At 32.2% G+C, this 22,229-nt stretch overlaps 3 protein-coding genes across 5 annotated transcripts in view; 2 read left to right on the plus strand and 1 right to left on the minus strand.

Moving 5' to 3' along the window:
* Wat (worker-enriched antennal transcript) overlaps window positions 1–12,101 on the minus strand; it is a 142,634-nt gene extending 130,533 nt beyond the window's left edge. Inside the window, exons 1-3 of the mRNA XM_083043629.1 lie at window positions 10,884–12,101; window positions 10,431–10,693; window positions 10,229–10,270 (exon numbers count right to left, since the gene is read on the minus strand). The gene's annotated coding sequence lies outside the window, so the exon portion shown is untranslated. The remainder of the gene's footprint in view (window positions 1–10,228; window positions 10,271–10,430; window positions 10,694–10,883) is intronic.
* LOC145939357 (uncharacterized) lies at window positions 407–4,810 on the plus strand. Of its 2 annotated transcripts, none has more exons than XM_083043616.1 (7): window positions 407–609; window positions 769–871; window positions 1,429–2,370; window positions 2,621–3,285; window positions 3,384–3,550; window positions 4,172–4,318; window positions 4,673–4,810. In XM_083043616.1, exons 1-7 carry the CDS (start codon window positions 452–454, stop codon window positions 4,750–4,752), a joined length of 2,262 nt encoding a protein of 753 aa, XP_082899742.1. In that variant the 5' UTR covers window positions 407–451; the 3' UTR covers window positions 4,753–4,810. The 2 variants fall into 2 exon arrangements, with proteins under 2 accessions (XP_082899742.1, XP_082899743.1); XM_083043617.1 differs by having other exon boundaries at window positions 2,639–3,285.
* On the plus strand, window positions 5,850–21,405 carry LOC145939362 (uncharacterized). 2 transcript variants are annotated; one of them, XM_083043624.1, is made up of 7 exons: window positions 5,850–6,480; window positions 12,195–12,338; window positions 12,906–13,067; window positions 13,323–13,499; window positions 14,953–15,093; window positions 17,608–17,855; window positions 17,981–21,405. In XM_083043624.1, exons 1-7 carry the CDS (start codon window positions 6,210–6,212, stop codon window positions 18,167–18,169), a joined length of 1,332 nt encoding a protein of 443 aa, XP_082899750.1. In that variant the 5' UTR covers window positions 5,850–6,209; the 3' UTR covers window positions 18,170–21,405. The 2 variants fall into 2 exon arrangements, with proteins under 2 accessions (XP_082899750.1, XP_082899751.1); XM_083043625.1 differs by having other exon boundaries at window positions 5,858–6,480; window positions 14,953–15,210.
* Window positions 21,406–22,229: the final 824 nt, after the last annotated feature.

Below are 22,229 nucleotides of genomic sequence, written 5' to 3' on the forward strand. Positions count from 1 at the left end.
TATCGATGTTGGTGGGGATTATGTTGAAAAATGATATGTAAATTTTCCACATAGGTTAAAATAAATGTGTTTTTCTTTATTTGTCCCTTTACTTTTTTATTTACCCTCGTATATTAAAAAAAAATATATAAAATATTTTTTATTCATTTAGAATAAAGTGCCTTTTAAAGCAATTGGTAATCCTTTTCATCTTATATTTCATCCTATTTCACCTTATATTATCTCGACATAAATAGTATTAATACTTTAAACGAACTTTATACTACACATACACATCCATTTTAGTAAACTCTCTGATAACACAGCACATCCACATCCTGTCCCATTAGAACAACGTAGTTCATATGCATGGAAAGCAAGAGATAAAAGAGATAATACATGGAAAGAAAGTGATACAATAGTCAGTTCAAGTTTTACGAAGCAAGTGTCAACTTCACAAAAACAACGTGCTATGGGGTTGTTTAAGAGTTTGATCACTATATTGATTGTCAAAATATTATTTCTACAAATAGACAAAATGTATACAAATGGAACTTCCGTAACGCTTATCCCTAATAAGCCTTCTTTACACATACCAATTAATAATTCAACGTGTACTAAACAAATCAGGTATTATATTTGTTATACGATCTCTTTTTTCTACATATATGTCGAAATTATATTCTATTTAGATCTATTAAATATCTATTTCTAAATTTGATATATTTTGAATTTTTTAAAAATAACTTTTTTTTCAAAAATACATTAATTTTGTTAATTTTATTACAGCCGTAGCTTCACACATTATATTCCTTATATGGAAACATATCGAACGCGGGATTCTTTACATTTATTTTATTCTATCAGGACTCGAGTAAATTACAGAAAAGAGGTAATAAAATCTGAGATAAATAACATAAAAAATGACAAAAAAGAAATAAGAAATAAAATTTCACAGAAAAAATGAAAAAAAAAAACAGTAAAAAAAATTTGTATACATGTCAAATGCATTCTTCTCACAATCAGTGTTACTTTGCCCTGCAATCGTTAATTTTTGTTTTGAAAATCAAATTAACTGAAACAATATTTCATAAATGAGATATTGAATTAACAAAACAAAATTTCAGAAAAACTAGATATTGGATTGTTTGTACGCTATATTCAAAATGTGTTGCTCAGATAATGTTGCTTTGTGGCAAATTCAATAAAAAAAAACTCAATAAAAATGTATCCTCAATAAATAATAGCATCTAAACGAAAAATTAGTATCACACATCACCAACAGATAGTATGTAAAATTCGGTAAAATTTTATTTTATTTTCTTATCTTTGCATTTATTTTACAAATGCAAAGTCTTCATAAATGCTCTTTTATTTCTCGCTTTCTCTCTTTCTTTTTTTCTTATCTCCTTATATCATGATTCGCTAATTAACCAATTACATTTGCAGTATCACACCGCATATATCATAGAGCCCACATGCTGCACATTCTATACTCAAATCGGTAGAGAATGTGTACCGCATTGCCCGCAATCTTGCAAGAAGGGATACTGCTTAAAACCGAACGTTTGCATATGTCACGCAGGATACCGCGCTTCGAGCAACACGAACGACAAAGAGACGTGCGTACCGGTGTGCACGAACGGTTGCATCAACGGCACGTGCGTCGAACCTGACATATGTAGCTGCAACAAGGACTATTGGATGGATTCGGACGGATTCACTTGTCGTCCTGACTGCGACGAGGAATGCGAACGTAACTACGGATATTGCTACGAGCCGCATGTCTGCTCGTGCCGTCCTGGTTACAAGAGAATCGAAAAAACCTCCACCTCGTCCACGTGCGAGCCCGTTTGTGATCGCGCTTGCACGAATGGTTACTGCGCTGCGCCTAACGTTTGCAAATGTTTGGATGGTTACGAGGTGGACCAGTTCGATCGCTTCAACTGCGTCCCTAAATGCGACGAGACCTGTGTTTTCGGCGCGTGTATGGGACCACAAATGTGTTTCTGCAACGACGGTTACACAGCGGTGAACGCGAGCGTTTGCGAACCAATCTGTAGTTTTCCATGCAAAATGGGCACTTGCATCGGACCAGAGAGTTGCGATTGTAACGACGGTTACGAACACCGTAATGGAAGTTCGAAATACCTATGCGAACCGATCTGCGAGGACTGCGGCAACGGCACGTGCATCACCGGAGTATGTGTCTGCGACGAGGGTTTCGTTTATGATAATCAAACTCGAGTTTGCAAACCGCATTGCGCAATACCTTGTGAACCGCATGGGAAATGTACATCGCCCAATACATGCACTTGCTCTCAGGGGTATCGCCTAACGCAACACTTGAATGCAAAACTATCGCAAGAATCTTTCTCTGTGACATTTAATGTAAGTATAGCAAGTACATAGCTCTACATGATAAAATATATAAAATGTAAAAATTATTTATTTAAAAAAAGAAAAAAAAACTCACTGGAAAAAATCAAAATCATTATTCAATCAATAAAATTAATTATTTAATAAATAAAAACCAATAAAAAAGATGTTTTTTAATTAATTGGCAACTATGAGTATTTCTAAAAGTATAATCACAGTTAAATAAAAAAATATATATTTTATTGTTATTCCTTCGATAAAGAATCAGAGATATATACAGAACGAGGAACATCAATCCCTATGCGAACCAGTTTGCGATTTCGAATGCATCAAGGGTACATGCACCGCTCCAAACGTGTGCACCTGTAACGAAGATTATGAACCATCGTGGATGAAGCCGCATCAATTGTCTTTGCCCTTAGACAATAGCACGACGCGCATCTGTGTGCCGCGTGGTGAACCTGTTTGCAATCCTTCGTGCGGGAATAATGGGATATGCACTGCATCCCTTACATGCAATTGTTACAACGGTTACACTAAACACGCTGATGGTCACTGCGTACCCCATTGCGTTCAAGAATGTTTCAACGGCACGTGTACAGCGCCGAATCGTTGCACGTGTAACGCGGGTTTCGCCCTGAGAAACGAAAGCATCTGCGACCCGATTTGCGAAAGAGGCTGTCAGAATGGCGATTGCGTCGGCCCGAATCATTGCGTTTGTCGCGACAATTTTGTGCCGAATACCGGGTCTCGCTTTGAAACGGAATGCATTCCCGCTTGTTCCCGTAATTGTAGCGATCACGGTACGTGTATCGTTGAAGACGACGAGTACAGATGCAAGTGTCACTACGGTTGGACGGGATGGGATTGCGATCAACCGACTATATGCGTTATAAGAATGGATTTCAATTGCAGTGATATCAATAAGTAAATATCATCGACCTATAGATTTCTTGTCTTTGATAGCGAGGAAAGAGCGCTAATTAAATAATTAACAAATTGCTTAATAAATTATATAATTGCAGAATCACGATCCGTAACGATACAAATAATAGCGTAATCATGCAAGCCTACGAGAACGCGCCGTATTGTTATCAGTGCGACAATTCCCTTAACAAGGAATCACTCTGCTACGTGATACACTCTGATAAAGGCGATACGACTCCAATCGTCGGTTGCTTATTTAGTACAGGTATTTGCATTTTACTTTGAAAGAGCAAAGAAATTACTTACTTTTTCATTTAAAATTTTGTTAATTATTTATACATAAAAAATTATAGGAAAGTTTATAACTTCCATTCTTTTAAACTCTTCTCTATATTCTAAGTGATCGTCTTCAGTATAAAAAAATGTAATTTCTTATTCAGTATAAAAAGATGTAATTTTTATTTTCTTCTTTATATAAAATAATATATGATTCAAACAAAAATAACTTTATATAATAAAAATCATTTCTATATTATAACAAAAGAAGAGATGAAGATGAAGATAGAATTGCAAAATAATGTGTTTACTTTGTGAGCTTTGCAAAGTAATTATTAAAGTTTTTTAAATATTATTTTTTCACAAAATATTGGAGCATTTTACGTTTTTCTATAAAAACATCGATTAAAAATAGAATAACGCTTTTAATTTTTAAAAAAATAAGTATATAAAAAAATTATAAAATTAGCGTAAAAAATCAGCTACACTATTTACAAAAATTAATCAAAATAATATAAAATTAATATTGAAAAGAAAGATAAATTTGCATTCTATTTATCACAATGTTTAAATTTGTATATATTTCATATCTGTATTTTTATTTTTTCAGATTTGCCTTGTTATTTGGCGTCTCATTACAACGCCTCGATTAACGTTGCCAAAATAATTTGGATCCTCGTGATATCAATTGCGACGATTCTAATAGTAGCAGCATATTTAATATATCGCAGACGCGAAAAGAAGAAAATAGCCACAGGTATATATTTGAGAATGTAGATAGGACTACAATATAACTTTTGACATAGTATTATGTTTCAATAAATAATGTAACTATTAAAAATTAATTGTGATGTTCTATTTCCGTATCAGTACGTACAAGATAAATCATGACAGGCAATCATGAGTCGCTTCGCGCGAATGATAAGAGAAATACTCACTTCCTCAACATCAAAGCACTCTCTTTTAATACGCTCCGTTTATTCGTTATAATAAATGTTAAAATAAAAAGTTTATTTAATAATTACGTTGTTTAATAAAAGCTTATTTATATAATTAGGTTTTTATTCTATTTTGCTTGGCAATGATTTATTATGAGAGATTTATTTCACAGCAGGTATGCCGACAAATCTCTTTCTACGAGAATCTTTCGTCACCGAATCTTTGTTGCCTGATAGCGTGCTCGATTTTTGAAAGAAACAATATGAAGATCATCGTGAAGAATTGTAATAGATAAATAGTAATAGAATTGTCATGGATAAAGTAATAATAAATATAATAATTGTAATAATAATAAAATTTTTTATGGATTGTGTGTGTGTATTTTATTGTTACCAACATCTCTCTTAAAAAAATTAAATAATTTATTCGATGAATCACTTTTAATAATATATTTTAATAATATTTTGATAAAATATTTTCGCGTATATAAGAGAGGAGAAAGGCTAATAGAATTATTTCCTTAAATAAATGTATCAAAATATCTTATAAGTATACAAATTATTAGAACAGATTCTATCTAATATGTAAAAAGGGTGCAATTCACGCAATATGTCCTATTAATACTGTCAACGGTCCATGAATAAATTCGCGTGAATAAGCTGTTTAAAGTACAAGTACTATGACGCAATCGAAGTTGCTGAACAAACCTCAACTATATAATAAAACATTGCTGTTGCTTCGAAACAGTTTTTGGCATTTACGGGCATGATATATCGGTCACCTCGTTCAAACTATAATTACTGCCCCAGTTGCACCCTTACAATCGTAGATGTCTGTCGATGATAAAACAGCGCAACGTCATTCCACGATAAAAGCTAACTCCAACTTGAAGAGAGAAAGAGAGAGAGGCCTGCTGGTCCCATTGCCCCTTATTTTCACCCGGACGCGAATCGATTACGGCAAACTTGCTCCAAGTTAACGTCCGACAAACGCTGCTTCGTGTCGGTAAATTCGTCTTGAGAGAATAAGGGATTCTGCCGATTAATGAAAATCATGACAGAAAATTTCTGCGGGAGATAGAAAAAGAGCGAGAGGGAGAGGGAGAGAAAGGGGGATGAGAAACCATTAGTGTCGAACCAATAAACAATTATGCCGCCTGACAAACCAAGAAGCGTGATATTATACATGCATCTTCGTCATCTCCACTCTCCGGAGAGGCAGACTCACTACGACTAACCCTGTCCTCTCGATCGACGTAACACGACGAGGGCGAAACGAGGCGACGCGAGGCGCCGCGACGCTCGTCGGCTGCGTCGGAGTAGCGCGCAGCTGCAGCTGCGTCCTCGTTCTCCCTGCGAGGACCTACGGCGTTCAGTGAACGAGGCGGTGCGGTTTCGAACGGGACCGAATTATACATCCTCGAGGAGAGAGTGCTCGATACCGCGAACGCGTGGAAGTTGAACTTCAAGAGGGTGCAGCGGACAGTTTCGTGTACGTTTTATCCGACGCCACGCAGTAGATACGGACAGACACGCACGGACATACGGCGAACGTGGTGTAAGACGCTTCTCTGGGGCATCGAAGGCGAGAGGGTGCGCCAGCGGGGTGGCAGGGAGGGAGGGAGGGAGGGGAGAGGGGAAGGCGACGGAGAAGGATGTCGATGCGCCGTCGGTGGTCGGTTTCGGGGGTTGACTCGCGCCGCGGGGGCGATGAGCGCACTTCCCTCCGCCCTGAGATTGACCTGCTGCTGCTGCTGGCTCCTGCTGACCTGTCTCGTCGTCTTCCTGATACCTGCACCCTGCACCAGCGACACGCCGCGGCAAGTGGTACGCCGGCCACGAGAACGGCCAGGAGGTGATGATGATGCGCTCGTGCGCGGATCCAGCTATCTCGACGACACCGACGTCGTCTACGACGACGAGCAGATACCCAGTGACAATGGCGACATCGAAGATTGGTTCGACAAAAATATTACCGCGGGTGAGTATTGACTTTTTTTCAATACCATGACAATGTCGAAATAATAATTATATGTTCGGAGACGATTGGTAAATCGGGATTATACTTAACGAACAGAATTCGATAACAACAAATTGGTCATTAAATGACTCGATAAATTGAGGATATAGATTATCTCAAGTATATCCTCATGAAATTGTTAATCACAATTTCTTTCTCGATTATTGAAAGACAGGATGCATGAGAATTGTAATTTCTAATAATTGATGACAAAGTCATAATTATAAAAATATCCTGGGGAAGAAAAACTTAAAAGACAAGGATTTATTCGGAAAGCTTAATGACAATGTCGTAATACGTTAACTAAGCGACGTCGGTGAAATTATTAGTTTCTGAGGGTTAATATTATTAATGAATAAATTTATCGTTTTTCTCCAAATTTAAGAAAAAATCGCAGATTTATTAATGAAAAAATTAAATTAGAAATTAGAAGATATATTAAAGATATTAAATATACTATTGTTCTTGTATCCTTGAAATATATTCGCGAAATTTCCATTGCGAAGTACTCGTGAAAGTAAGAAAAGAAGTGTTCAAATAATGCCAATAATATTGATCATTTTACATGTAATATTTATGAAAGATGAATAAATTATCAAGTCACAATATACGAATTTCTATAATATCCGTATTAGTGATTTTTCAGTAAACAAGAATATTATTTTGAGTACAGCAATTGAAGGCAATATAATAATATTATATTATTTTATTTAAAGTAAAAAAAAAATTTATAGATATAAAATTATAGATATAAAGTTTCTAATTTCTTATATATATCCCCCTATGCAAAATTTATTTATAATATAATGTTTCAAAACAATCAACAATTAATTTCAATAGCATCATTGCTATTGAATCAAGAAGAGTCAAAATTTGATATTTTATATGTTAATATTTATTCCAGAATGCAATAAAATATGGCTTTTTCAACATTTTATGAAATATGCGTTTGTTGAAAAAAATTAAATGATGTAAAATGAAATTATAATTGCAATCAAGATTACTTGAAATCGTATTTTTTATATATCTGTTATACCTTAAATTAAAGTATCCAGATTATTTAAAAAATTATAAATCTAATCAATCTTTTTCTCGCTTTGTGTGTCATTTTAAAGTTTTCACAAAAGAATTTATAAATTATTCCCTTAATTATCAAATAAATGTGAATATAAAAGCTTAAAAATGAAGAATAAAGACTTTAAGTCAAATACTACTTCGAACAAGCAAAGACGTATATTTTATTAAAAAGAAAATTATGTAAGTTAAATTGTATTTTTAAAAAAATATCATTTTGCAAGCAATATTACGGTAAAACAATTATTTATGTCTTTTAAATGAATAAGATGATAATAGAACTAGAGAAAGACTATAAATAAAAGGTAGAGAGATACCTTTAAAAAAATGCAAGTAATATAAGAGAACTTATATTGGCTTATCATATAAAAGATCTATTGTTATACGAAATTATTCGATAATTAACACATATTTAATATAATTTGCAATCGAAATATATACACGACAATGTTCTATTTTCACGTAAGACAAGAGCGATCGAAGGCAATGTATCTCAAGGTTCTCCTTGCTTGCGCTTGCTCCACAATGTGCAAACACGTTCCTCGAGAATGTTCATTAAAGCATATATCTTTGCTCCCAAATATATCCTCGAATGTAATTGACTTTATTGATTGAATAATGAGGTATTATAACTTTTGCGAAAACACGATGTACATTTTTTCGACTAATGAGCAAAATATTAAGCAAAAATCAATTTTTTAAATATAAATATAACTTTCTAGATTATTAAAAAGCGATACACACACACCAAAAATATATTGTTCAAGAAATGCGAATGTAAATATTTAAATCAATTATTTCTAATAGAACATTTTAATTTTATTTTAAAAAATTATATTAGTTATTTAACTTTAATGCTTTATTAAACCAATGTAAAATTAATTTACTTAAGTGTTACTTAAATGTTACATCATATTATATATATTTTGATCTCCTTTATTAAAGACTTTAATTTTTTGAAATTCTAACGCATATTCTTATATGTGTTTGCTTTTCTCGATTTTATACTATATATATACATATATTATTCTGAATTATTTATTAAATATGTTTTGTTAAAAAAATTAAATAATGTAGAATGAAATTGTAATTGCAATCAAGATTATTTGAAATCGTATTTTTTATACATCTATTATATTTTTTATACATCTATTATATTTTTAATTAAACTACTCAAAATTAATAAAGTTATAAATCTAATGAATTATTTTTTTGCTTTGTGTGTGTGTGTGTGTGTGCTGTTCAAAATTTTATTATAATTATAATATGAAAATAAATTATCGTTACTAGAATAGCTTTAGAAGAAATTGAAAGTATTTCTAATAACAAGTTTAGTGTCGATTTAACTGAGGAGAAAACGTGTTCTTCTTGATTTTCGCGCCAAACATACCACCGGTATTGATTTTAATGGATGCTGCCAAGCTCTCTGTTCTCCCCAGATCCGCGTGTGTGAGTTAAAATGCACAATGTGTCTACATTTCGAAAGTGTAGATATAGAGTGATATAGAGAGACTATAGAGAGTGATAGAATAAAATTTAATAATAAAAAAATAACGCATATTGAGATACATTTATTGCTCTTTCATTTATGCTATGCACTTTTTCAAATGAAAAGAAGCAATCGAACAGAATGGATTAGACTCTAACAAACTTAGTTATAACTTTAGTTATAACTAATACACGAGATAAAATAAAAATTAATGCATAATAAAAAAGAATAAAGCTTCAAGTTTATTGGTGCAATCGCAACCTCACTTAATTGCAATATTAAAAAATGTAAGTCACGATAATAGAAATATACTATTATGCGACATTAAAGATTTAGTGAGGGAGAGTACAAAATATATTTATTCAATATTAAAAGAAAATATCTTTTGCACATTTGATATTTTTTTAACTTTTAATGGTTTGTACTTAATTAAAATAATCAGAGATATTTTTAATAATGCGAATATATTTTTAACTACACTTAATGCATGCGCTATGCCATCGAGTGTTATTAAAAACTTGCGTTAAACTCTTTGCAAATCATGCTAATCTAAATTCTCATTCGATGAGAATGAGATAAAGTGCACGCGAAGTAACCGTAACGCGTACGTGTAATGAACTTTAATCAGTATGAAATTAAATATGACCTGATAAAGAAATCCTGTCGAGAAACTACACGTTTCTAATCGCGAAACGCAAAACCGGCATATGCTCATCACGAATCGACACAAACTATGTCGCGCGGACGCTATTATTCGCAAAACAATGAGTTCTGTAATATTGAAATCTATGCATTTGCATAAGCGTGCATGGCGCCGTTAAATGACGCAAAACGTTTATTATCCATGACTGTCGTTGTCATTAAGTGAACGATTTATCCGAATGTATGTACAGTCCAAAAAGATATATGTGAAGCTGGCGTTTCATTTCGTGATAACTCATAAATAATTAAGAGTTCTGACTTTATATCCCAAGACATTTTCATTACTTTAATGGTCAGAACTATTTATTTAAACTATCAAGAATTTTAGAACTATTGAAAATAAAGAACTTTTAATTATTTATGAATTTCCACGAAATGAGACCAGCTTCATACATCCCCATTACCGCTATAGAAATGTTATAAAATAAACAATTTCTCACTCACCGATACGTGCAATAGCGGAGTTGTAGTACACAGCACATTGATCTGAAAATTAAATATTCAAATTATGTATATACATGTGTGTGTTTTATATATATATATATATATATATATATATATATATATATATATTTGAAAGTCTGAAAACGGTCGAATATTTCATAAACAATGCAGTTTAGAAAAAAAATGTTTTTATTTTGCATACCTCACAGTTGTCCCGATGTCGCCCGATGCCTCCCCGGGCCTCCTCCTCCTCTCTTGGTCCTTCGTAGCACTCACGACATTCGCGAAAATACGAATAATTATGATCGCCCGACACTTTACACGACACTCCCGACGCGCGATACTTTACACGGCACTCCCGACACGACGCGTGAATTGCACGCGTATTTCGCGTACATTGCACAATAAGAAAAAACGATGCGAAAACTATAATCAACTCGCGCGCACCTTATTAGTAATGTTTACCTGTAATGACAAATAAAATACACACATATATATATATATATATATATATATATATATATATTGTATATATATAGATACTTAAACAAATATAACAAAAATTATGTGTTTCTTAAGAGAAATGTTATTATATATTTATTATTTATTTTATTATTATTTATTTTATTTATTATTTATTATTTATTTTGCATACCTCACAGTTGCCCTGCTGTCGCCCGATGCCTCCCTGGGCCTCCTCCTCCTCTCTTGGTCGATCGTCATTGTCCTTCTTCGTAGCACTCACGACACTCGCGAAAACGCGAATAATTACGATTGCCCGACACTTTACACGGCACTCCCGACGCGACGCGTGAATCGTACGCGTATTTCGCGTACATTGCACTATGAGAAAACTATAATCGAAAACACGAAGCAACGATTCGTTCGGTACAGGTATTATTGCTGATAAGCTGCAACTGCGAGAACCTGTGATAACAAATAAAATATATACATATTAGAGCAATCTTATCTCAATATCTGTAGATATAGACAGAATTCTTTTTAGAATTCATGTAGAACTATAATTTTTTTAATCCTAATAATTACTGATAAAGAAAATGCTGTAGGACAAAATGAGACGCTGCGTGAAGTTGCGTCTCACAATCAGTTTGTCCCAAGGTATTTTCGTTGCTTTAATAGCTAGAACTATTTATTTAAACTATCAAGAACTCTAAAACTCTATTAAAAAGAAAGCCAGAACTCTTAATTATTTATGAGTTTCCACGAAATCAGACGCCAGCGTCACATACACTCCAAAAAGAAGTAAATTGTAAGCAATTGACAAATAAAAATGTCTATTTAAGATATTATTACATAATGATATAAAAAGATTACTAATATACATAGAACAATATATTAATAAATTAAAGATAATGAATTTGAAATAAATTTAAAGGATACGCGCGCGAAAGAACACCTGTAACATTTCATTAATTTAAACATATAAAATATATTGAATTAAATTTAAAAATATTTATGTTTTTGAAAATTAATTTTTAATTTAAAACAATAAGAAATAGAGTGTTTTATCGCTGAAATGTCTTACATTGACAATTTGAAGGCCAAGAGTGTTGCTTACAATTATTACTTGGCCTATTAATGTGAAATTAATGAGAATATGCGATACAGTAGTACAGCGTTATAATAGTCCGGCAGTGAACGTTCGTGATAAATAAGTTGGCGCGCTGCCAGCTGATTGTACATAAATTTGGCAACTGAATTGATAAATTGAAGAATTTAAGGTTTTTTATTCGCATTATTTCAATATTTATGTTTTAACGAGTGCGTTATTAAAATGGAATTATTGATACCAAATAGCAAATTTAATAATTTACTATCATCGTCAAAGAACGAAGTTTCCACTTCTTTTGTCTTTATTAGTGTCAGTATAGAAGTTTATATATAAATATTTTGAGATTAAATTACAAAAACAATTAAATCAATTATTCTATGACTACTTTTATAGAAAAAGGACGGTATTTGGGTTCGCCTTGCGACCTCATGTGCAATTCCGAACTACAGCACGTATTCTGTGATTCAATCACTGGCCTCTGCGAGTGCGAAAAGTTCTACCCTGTTCGTCTTGGGCCTGCTAAGGGATGTGCCAAACGTATGTATAAAAGCGGCTTTAGTAACCCTCACACACCTAACAAGTAGGTCGTTCCGATATCATAACTTCCATGGTAACGGTCGGTGAAAATAAATATTCGCACGCTCCTGATGACCTGAATGAAGTACAACGCGGTGTGAAAAGACTTTGCGCACTCATTTATTTTCTGCATCAAAATGCAAAGAACGCAAAATAAACTCTAAATAAACTTTTAAAATTATTGTACCTATTTCACACATGAATCTCAATATTTAAAAGGGGTAATATTGTTAAAAGGGATAATATTGTTAAAAGGGATAATATTGTTAAAAGGGATAATATTGTTTATTTGATATTAAATTTAAAAAACGCAAGATAAAAAATTTTTAATTAAAGACAAACATGTGATACGATATAAAGATATAACGATAAAAATTTCGAGAAAGAACAAAGTTCTATCGATACTTTGGGAAAAGATTGAGCGAATCATATATTTAAGTAGATAAAACTTTGATTAACTCCCTATTGAATAAATGATACGTTTCTCAATAAGTGAAGTCGTTTCAATCAATCGATTCTTACTTTCAGCCAAAAGACTCGGAGAGCAGTGCTTTTATCGTGCGACGTGCACTTTTACGGATCAGCATTCGACGTGCACCCAAGTTCAACACAATGCAGTATGCGACTGTGAGGAGGGATATCACAGGGTTGCTCTTTCTAGGCCTAATAAAAAGGTTTTCTGCGCAGAGGGTATATAATTCATTTATCCTCAATGTATATATAGTATATAAATTATATAGGTATATATATATTCATAAAATATTTCCTGAAATATTCCTATAATTTTATTAGAGGTAAATTTTATAACTGATTCATTATTATAAACATTAAAATAAATTTTGTCACTGAAAATCTTGAGAACCTTGAGAAAATCTATTTCGATATCGATCCGCGACAAGTCATCGAGCCGCGTCCTCCTTAATTCGCCGTAATCTCTACCGATAGATCTGGTGCTGATAACTACGGACCTCCCGACCCTACTTTGCATCGCATCGGGGATAGCCATCTTCACGGGAATGATATGCTTCGTGCTCAAACTATTCAGTCGGGCGAGGTATTCAAGGCCGCGGCATTACGCCAACGCCAATCATGCACCACCCATGCTGTTTTCCAGCGACACAGGTAAATAATGATGATCAATTAATAAGGAGAAATTTTACAGGAAGAAAGATATCACGAGAAACAAAGAAATTGTAATTGCAGAAATATGTTAATGCTGAAGTGAGATGTTAACAATAACGCAAGTAGTAATTCTATTTCCATAAATTTACTTTTTCTAGTAAAATCTTTTCGTTCAAATTTAAAAAAATTGGCACAAAAATAATATAATCCTCTAATAAAATAATTTTTTGAAACGAAAAAAAAAAATCAAGCTTAGATTTAGTATATCACGATTAATGGATGGCAGCACTCAATCCGTTTTTTCAATATGATTTCACAAATATGCTTTTATATGATTAGATTTTGTATATTTTCTTTTCCAATCATTTTGCTTACGTTGGAAATGTTTATTCCGATTAGGAAAAATCGATATCATTTTATATAACAATTCAACATTATTACAGGATTAATATTATCTAAATTTAGCCAAGAACACATGTGCACATACATATAAATATAACATATAAAATTTATAATGCAATTATTTTTTATCGATAAAATGCGAACAAATCGTTTTACTTAATTTTCATAACTTTCCTAAAATACTGCATTGCTTAATATATTTTTATATTATATACACATGCAACAAGATTCACACATAAACCTCCCACATACATATATTCAGATATAAATCTTTTATATATATTCAATCTCTTATGTATATTTTCTACAATAATACTCCTTCTCTTTCGTGAAAAACCTACTTTTGCTTCTAAATCAATAAAAGATATCTATATATCGATAAGATGCATAATATATTCCAAAGAGGAATCTATTCTCGTCTTACTTCGTCACTTCCGACGTCACGGATCAAACTATACTTCACGAAACCAAATGTAGCAAGAAAATGAAATCTTCAAAAATAATTTCAAGTATATAATATAAAAGAAATGTTGCATACACTAATACACGCACACGTACACATTTATCAAGAAGTTAAATATATATCTCTTTCATCGAAAAATAATCTGAGAGCTGAAAAAATTAATTGTTTTGTAATCAACAAATTATTTCAAAGCAATGATAACTTTAAAATTCATGCGCAGAAAAAATATATATATATTATCGCCTCTTTTTCTATATATATAATTTCTTTTTAATTTTAATAAAATAATTTTTAATGATTTTTGTAATTTTAATTTTCTCATATAATTTTATATGTGGTATTAAAAACTATTAAAATTAAATCATATCCTCTGCTATCAGTATATCCAATATATCAGATAGATTAGAGCGAAGTATCTTTATCCGAAGCGTTGAGTAAACGTCATCGGCGTATTTCATTTAAAAGGTCAAACGACACATCCATCACATTTATGAGTGCAAAAAGACCGAAAGGATGGCAATTTATGATGCCGTGTGGCAGACATATCCGTATATGCGAAAAAGTAACTCCCTGAAAATAATTTCGCAGGCATACCGCTGACGCTACACGGACGACCGTCCTCGCGATCGAGTCAACGGAGTAACAGCGCCGGGCCCCTTAGCTGCGCGTTCACCAGGAGGCCTAGCAGCGGTGACAGCCGCGGACCATTGGTACCAGCGTCCAGAGCAGGTGCGGCACGGGCCGCCGCTATCTTGCTTATATCGTGTCACCTTCAAGCGACCAAAGGCAACAACAAGCATCGACGTACTCTTAGTGATGTAGCTGAGGGATCGTCCGACGGCCTCGGTAGACGATCAACGATCTCTTTCTGTCTCTGTCGCTCTCTCGCTCTCTCTCTCTCTCTCTCTCTTACTCTCTCTCTTTCTCTTTCTGAATATCTCACGTTCCATCGTATACATACGAATATGCCCTTTTCCCCCTTTGACGTTCGCTCCGTCTTCCTGTTTGCTTATCGATCCGCTCATCAAATTACATCAAATACCGCGAATTCCATTTGTAATTACGCGATTCGAGTTGTACGAACGTGAAACAAAGGTGCAAAAATATTGCCTGCTCTTATTAGGAGATGTCGTCGACATTATTATCATTGTGTTCATTCACACAGGTGTTATACTGACAGTAACAGATTCATTCAATGTTCTCGTCGTGGCTATGTGTATAATTTTCTGTTTCTCTAGTTCTTTCCTCATACTTCTTCATTTACGTTTCGTTTCTATGCTCGTGAACGCAATTCGCTTCTTGTGCTAGTAACGATGATATACGGAAAGGAAGATTCATTATAACGATGGTGTTATAACCGCGGTAGCAATGATGCTTCATGGCAAATCATATCACTGTCGCTATTACATGGTCATGATAACTGGCTGTTGTCGATAGGTGTTTTAGATATTCGCATTTCGTCAGAGATCTCGATACCCTTGACAACTTCGTCCATAACGCGTTTTATTCGCTGGACAAATTTAATAGTTGTTCTACAAAATACATGTAATATATAACATTACTTGAATATATGCAAGAGAAACTTTTCAACATTGGATACAATCGTCTTCTTCTAACTATTTTCGTTAATTGTATTTAGTTATTCTTACACCATCGTAACACAATTGTTATTTTCTGTTTACGTGCTATTTTTATGAGTATCAGTTTTATGTACATGTACACATCTAATTCATGATGTTCTTTCCTCCTAAAATAAGAAATGCTTACGTTCAATCAGCGTCTCAAATAAAATAAATAATAAATGATTAATTATAAGAAAAAATATGTATACGGTATCTCTCTCAAAACCGTATAGATAATAATATTCGCGAAAAAAAACATGAGATTGCAAATAAAATGCAGCACAAGTGTGTTACGAGATAGCAAGATGGCAGCGGCCGATTTCGTTGCTCGTTTATGAACGAATGTTTTCTGGTAAGACTTAGAAGAGATACGAAATCCTTACGCACTAGCTAGCTCGCTGCACACACACATACACACACACACACACACACACACACATATATATACTCACACATATGCATAAATATATACAACTATTAATATATGAGGTCAGTTTATCGGTGTAGATGTTATGGAATTTATAAAATTATTATTGTCTATAGAATCAAAATTGAAAGAAGCAAATGTTTAATCATTTGACATACTCTTGATTTTCTTGCCGGAAAACTGAAGCTCTCTACACAGATACACATATGTACGTACATATATACATGACACATACACGCACACAAAATATATAGATTAAAATAATATATATTTTTTAGAATAGCTTGCTTTGCTAGCTTATATATTTCCATAAAAATTTGCTTTTTAGATGTGTACCTCACATCGTAAAAATGCGCCTGTGTGTAATAAAAATATGCATTTTGATAACTTTGCGAATATTACGTGCAAATTACATCTTTTTATAGATGTTTATCAATTTTAACGCTATTTGTTTAAAAAAATTTATAGTAATAATTTCGTAACTAATATTTTTTTAATTTTAGCAGATATTTAATATGGAAAGAAATTTTTGTTTATAATATTATTTAATTTGTAGATAAATTGTATTATTACAATTTATATTTCATTAATATATCATGATAATTTGTAATATTATCTATTTTTTAATTGAAAATGTATACTGTTTACATAAACACGGTATCATTTTCCTCTGTTTAATTCGATTTATCACATGCATGAGTTACTTTACAGAACACTTGCAATTATTATATTGCAAAATACACAATTATACTAAAAACATTTTCATAGTCAAGTCTAATAATTTTTAAAATAAATTTAGCATGTTTATACGATATCTAAATCTTCTTTTCTAAGAAAACATCAAAAACAGACAAATACATATTTAATAATCCACTGCTATTTTTACCCTCATTCTCGTATATTCATTCACATCCCTATTTGCTCAATTTGTAGCACTACATTTCTTCGCAAGCTTCTCTACTTCCACTGCTTCATCGAATATTTATCGCGCCGATAAAGGTATCGCAAGAATATATATATATTATAATCTCGCACTTTAGAAATTTACAGTCTTAGAAAGTTCAGCTTAGAAATTATCTATTGTGTAATAGATTAATTCTTCCTTTCAACGTTATATTTTTTCTAACGTAGAAAATAGAATTATCATATAGAGAACATACTGTATCTCTACGTGTAATTCTTTTCTTCGCGTAGGTTCCCGCCGTCCTAGTTTAGCGTCGGTTCATAGTTCGACCTCCTCATCTCGTAGCTACAGTGCCCGTCGACTCGAGAAGGAAAGAAACGATAAGGAGCAGCGCCAAGTGTTTCAAGAACTCCGACTGACGAAGCAGCGGGATCAACAGCAACAACAGGTGGTACCGACGCCTAGTCCTAGGACACCCCATTCTACAGACGAATTGCTGCCTTCGGTCGAAGAGGGAAATGAAGTCTTTTACAACGATGTAAGTAGTTTAAATCTCGCTAAAGCTGCCTGTCGTAATCTATCATCATCATCATCGTCGTCATGTCGATAGGATTAATTTACAATTGCTATCGAATCTTAAATGAAAGTAAATTGCTTTTACAGCAGGTACCGACGACTTCAGATGTATCAGACACCATTCCGACGACGACGACCATGACGACGACGACGATAACAACTTCCAATGTAACAACAACCCGAATAGGTGAGACTGCGCCTATAGCAACGCCAACGACGTCCGTTTTCGGCACGAGCGTTGCGCCACGGGCTTCCGATGACATTTTTCAAGTGTAGTCTTCGTCAAAAGTACATATGATGAAGTCAATGGACGTACAATTTATTAACGACCTTTTTATCGTATTTGCAAGAACCAACCGCAACATACAGCGTAAAGCTGGAGGTGTATACGTAAAAAGAGCAATCACTTGCTCTTTAATACGAGAAACTTTCAAATAAATAGGCATGCACAAATATCGAAAATAAGCTACATTTATACTCTGTCTGCATTAAAAAGTTAACTTGTTTAACATAGAATCCAATTATATGAATAATAATTTTCTTTTTAAATAACGATTATGTGAGATAAAGCGATATTCACGCAATGATTAACTTCCTCGTTTCTAATTTTTTTTCCGAAAATTAAGAGTTTGTATATTTAACATTATACAAGGTTTTTCTTAAACATATGTCAAAAAATCAAGGGATAATTCCTTGGGTCATTTTATGAAAATTTATATCTTTGATGATTTTTTGAAAATTGCTTTGTTTTAAAGATACAGAGCGATAAAAATTTATAAGAAAATAATGAATACCTGTAAAAGTTATTAATGTAGTATTCAAAGAATTTCTTTGTTGTTACCAGTGATGCCAGAATAAAAATATTGTATTAATATATAAAAATAAAAATATAATAAAAATATTGTATTTCTTGTAAATTTTTATCGCCCTGTGTATCTTTGAAACAAAGCGATTTTCGAAAAATCATCAGAGGTATAGATTTTATAAATCATAAAATGACCCCAGGAATCACCCCTTGAATTTTTGACATATGTGTAAGAAACACTCTGTATATTTATATTATTTGTTTAAGTACTACATTTTACAACAATTCTCAAAATAATATGGTTAAATAAAATAATATATTTAATCTGCGTAATTTAATTACAAAACTTTTTTAATTTGCTTTCTCTTTTTCACAATATTGGAAATCAATATTTCGCTGAGTTCTTAATGTCAACAGAGTATTAATGCAAAGGCACTTTCTAAGTGAATGTACTTGGGCACAAGTGTACTTAAATGAGTTATAGAGGGTGAAGACATAATAAAACATATTTTTACTCGGTACTTGCACAGACAGATAAATATTACGAGAATGCAGCTGGACATTCAAAAAAGAGCATGAATTAATGACATAATTAAGTGAAGCAATCAACGTAATGACAGAATAATGTTTGTATTTGGATGGCTTGATAGATATAGACAAAGATATTGAAACTGTTTATAATGTCTGATTGTGAGAAAAGTGCATTTACGCTTAGGTACTTAATATATTATGCAAGGAATCTCGAAATTGATGACAGGATATTCCGATTATAAGCAGAGAACGAGAAAAAGAACCAGCGTTTCAATGCTTTGAAATTATTAAACTGGGCTACAGTATCGGATAAAAATTTTACAAAACAAATTTTACAAACTTTTGTTTATAATATGAAAATCGTACTACAATTTGTACTACGTAATTGAATTTCTTTGGTATCAAAATATTTTTTGATTACACAGAGATTTATGCTGTTCAAGTTCAGGAAAGACTATTTTTACAAATCAATTATACCAGAAATGAATTACATCAAAAAATTCACAATAAGAATTAAATTAGTTATTTTAATTAAAAACGATTTTATGTAATTTACATATATATATGCCACTGTATAATTACATATCAAAAATCATTTGAAAGCATTGGTTCGCCTAAAATAACATTACTACAACAATGCCTCGTAAACCTTTTTAATTCTGATCTTTGATATCAATATAATTGTACTTGATACAAGAATATAATAATGATTATTCTCGTGTTTATCAAGATGAATTATATTATTATCTAAAAAGTCGCGATTAAACTAGAAATCATTTTGGTGTCAATATATCCGTTCATTACATGCTTACATGTAATCGTTACATCACTTGTTTTAAGTCAAGTTGCATAAAAGTCGCATGTGAGCTTGTGAAATTCTTTTATCAGAGTGTGACTACATATCAACAAATCCTAAAGCACTATTCGATTTCAGTCAAATGTAATCATAACGTGAACATCGTTGAAAAAATCGAAAAATAATCTCATCTTATTCGGATTTAACAATAAAAATGTCATTGTAAAAAAATAATAATGTCATTGTAAAAATCATAACATTCACGCTGCATTACTGCTATTGCAGATTTTTTTCAATATAGACATTTTGTTGATTTGTTTTTAGACATGAAAAAGAGAACTTTTGATTTGTTCATTTATATGCAATTTGATATGCACAAGTTTTGTACTTTTTAAACAAAGTAAAAACTTTAATTACCTATAAATAATTTTATATTGTTTTTTATTTATAACTTAAAAATTTAATCAATTAATTTATCTCTATATAATACATTATATGTATATATTTTTTTAATCAAAATAATGAAAGAAAAACTTTATTTTTAGAAATACAAATTCAAGATGAATATAGACTTTATTATAATTTATTTTTCGACTATTTCGTCATGTTTAAAAATTTAAATAGCTATGAGATCTTTTCTATTGCGATAGCGTTATATTTCATAATTTATGTGATGCAAAATTTTGCGTGATTCTAATTATCATAGTTAACATAATCATAATGCATTTATTTAAAGATCGTTTCACAGGCTTTCAAAGTGTAATCTTTGGTCGCTAAAGTCATGTAAAGTATAAAATGTAGTGATACAAATCACATTAGGAGAAGTTATCATACGATGCAATCATGTTCGTAATAAAGATTTACAGAATCAGATGGAGAATCAGTCAGAGAAATTTATTATAGCAAAACGTATATCGACATTCTCGTGTTCGGATAATTTACGCTGCCTTTTCCGAATAAATGATAAAAAAAATGAATGAAATAAGAAAGAGGAGCGCGTTGCGTTAAACTCCAGGATGTTCTTACACTTATACATGCTGCATAGCGTGAACGCTGTATAGTCATATGTATTTACACGCATGTACACTTGACACAGAGATAAAATACCTATACCTACGTACGTGTTCGGCAACGATCGCACCTGATTATTAGGCTCGATCATAGTCGATCGATCTATTATCATTAATGCTACAGAGGAAATATAAAGTTATATCACACACAGCCCGCATTTCTCTGAAATATTCAATACTCGACTTGCCGCCTGATTTATAAAAGTCGATGTACAACGTTATCGTTTTATCCCGATTTTAAATGTTTACTGTATCATAAGATTGTAATATAGTCGTTGGGCCAAATAAAGCTCATTTTTCGATATAAGCATATATACATGTAGATGTGATTATTCCTTTTTACATTGTACAGTATCTCAAAATGAGCAAAACATTAGCAGTAGAAATTAATTATACTCTTTAAGCTACTATTAGTTTCCTTTATAAATTCAAGGTAATTTATTAGCCAAAGAATTTATAAATTAATTAACGAGAAAGGGGACGAAAAAAAATTAAGTTTTACACGTAAAAGAATTTTTAAACCAAAGAGGAAATTAATCAAGGGGAGTATATCGAGAAAGTCTAAGGTCTATATTGCTGCTTGAATCTCATTTCGAGAATATTGGATGAAATAGATTGGAGATGGAGATTTATATTTTTAAACGAGAACAGTTCAATTAACAATAAAACTGTACTTGTCAGTTGAGAGCCGAAAGATTAGTTACGTAAAATCTAATTTGAAAAGAAAGATTTTCGATTAAGAATTATAAAATGCTGTGCACTATATTATGACATTTTTGCACTCTGAATAATGATAAATTAATAAAATGGCAATTTATTTCTATAAATCGAAATGATGACAATCTACAAATTACGAGCAATTGGCTAACATAGAGGAAAGAGAACAGATAAAAGACAAAATAAAATAAGGAGACAATTGACAGTATAGACTATCATACATTAGATTGTCTGTAACCGATGACTATAAGTACGTCACGTTAATATTAAGTGATTCACTCCCTAAAGGCTTTAAGTATTTATTGAACCATATCCATCTCCTAAGACACAGTCACAAATTTTTCTCGGCGAGGAGCACATTTTATATTCAATAGTATTTGTCTATTGGTTTCCTCTGAGCATTAGTGTTACACGTTC

This window comes from Prenolepis imparis, unplaced genomic scaffold (assembly GCF_030444845.1).
Source record: "Prenolepis imparis isolate NDT839.2.m4 unplaced genomic scaffold, iyPreImpa1.0 SCAF_8, whole genome shotgun sequence".
Taxonomy (NCBI): Eukaryota; Metazoa; Arthropoda; class Insecta; order Hymenoptera; family Formicidae; genus Prenolepis; species Prenolepis imparis.

Bases quoted from the DNA above. Each gene is read 5' to 3' on its own strand.
- LOC145939362 (XM_083043625.1), top strand. From the start codon at position 6,210: ATGAGCGCACTTCCCTCCGCCCTGAGATTGACCTGCTGCTGCTGCTGG. The intron at 6,481-12,194 runs GTGAGTATTGAC...CTACTTTTATAG, and splicing joins CGACAAAAATATTACCGCGG to AAAAAGGACGGTATTTGGGT. The intron at 15,211-17,607 runs GTAGACGATCAA...TTCTTCGCGTAG, and splicing joins GGGATCGTCCGACGGCCTCG to GTTCCCGCCGTCCTAGTTTA.
- LOC145939357 (XM_083043616.1), top strand. From the start codon at position 452: ATGGGGTTGTTTAAGAGTTTGATCACTATATTGATTGTCAAAATATTA. The intron at 610-768 runs GTATTATATTTG...ATTTTATTACAG, and splicing joins ACGTGTACTAAACAAATCAG to CCGTAGCTTCACACATTATA. The intron at 2,371-2,620 runs GTAAGTATAGCA...CCTTCGATAAAG, and splicing joins CTTTCTCTGTGACATTTAAT to AATCAGAGATATATACAGAA.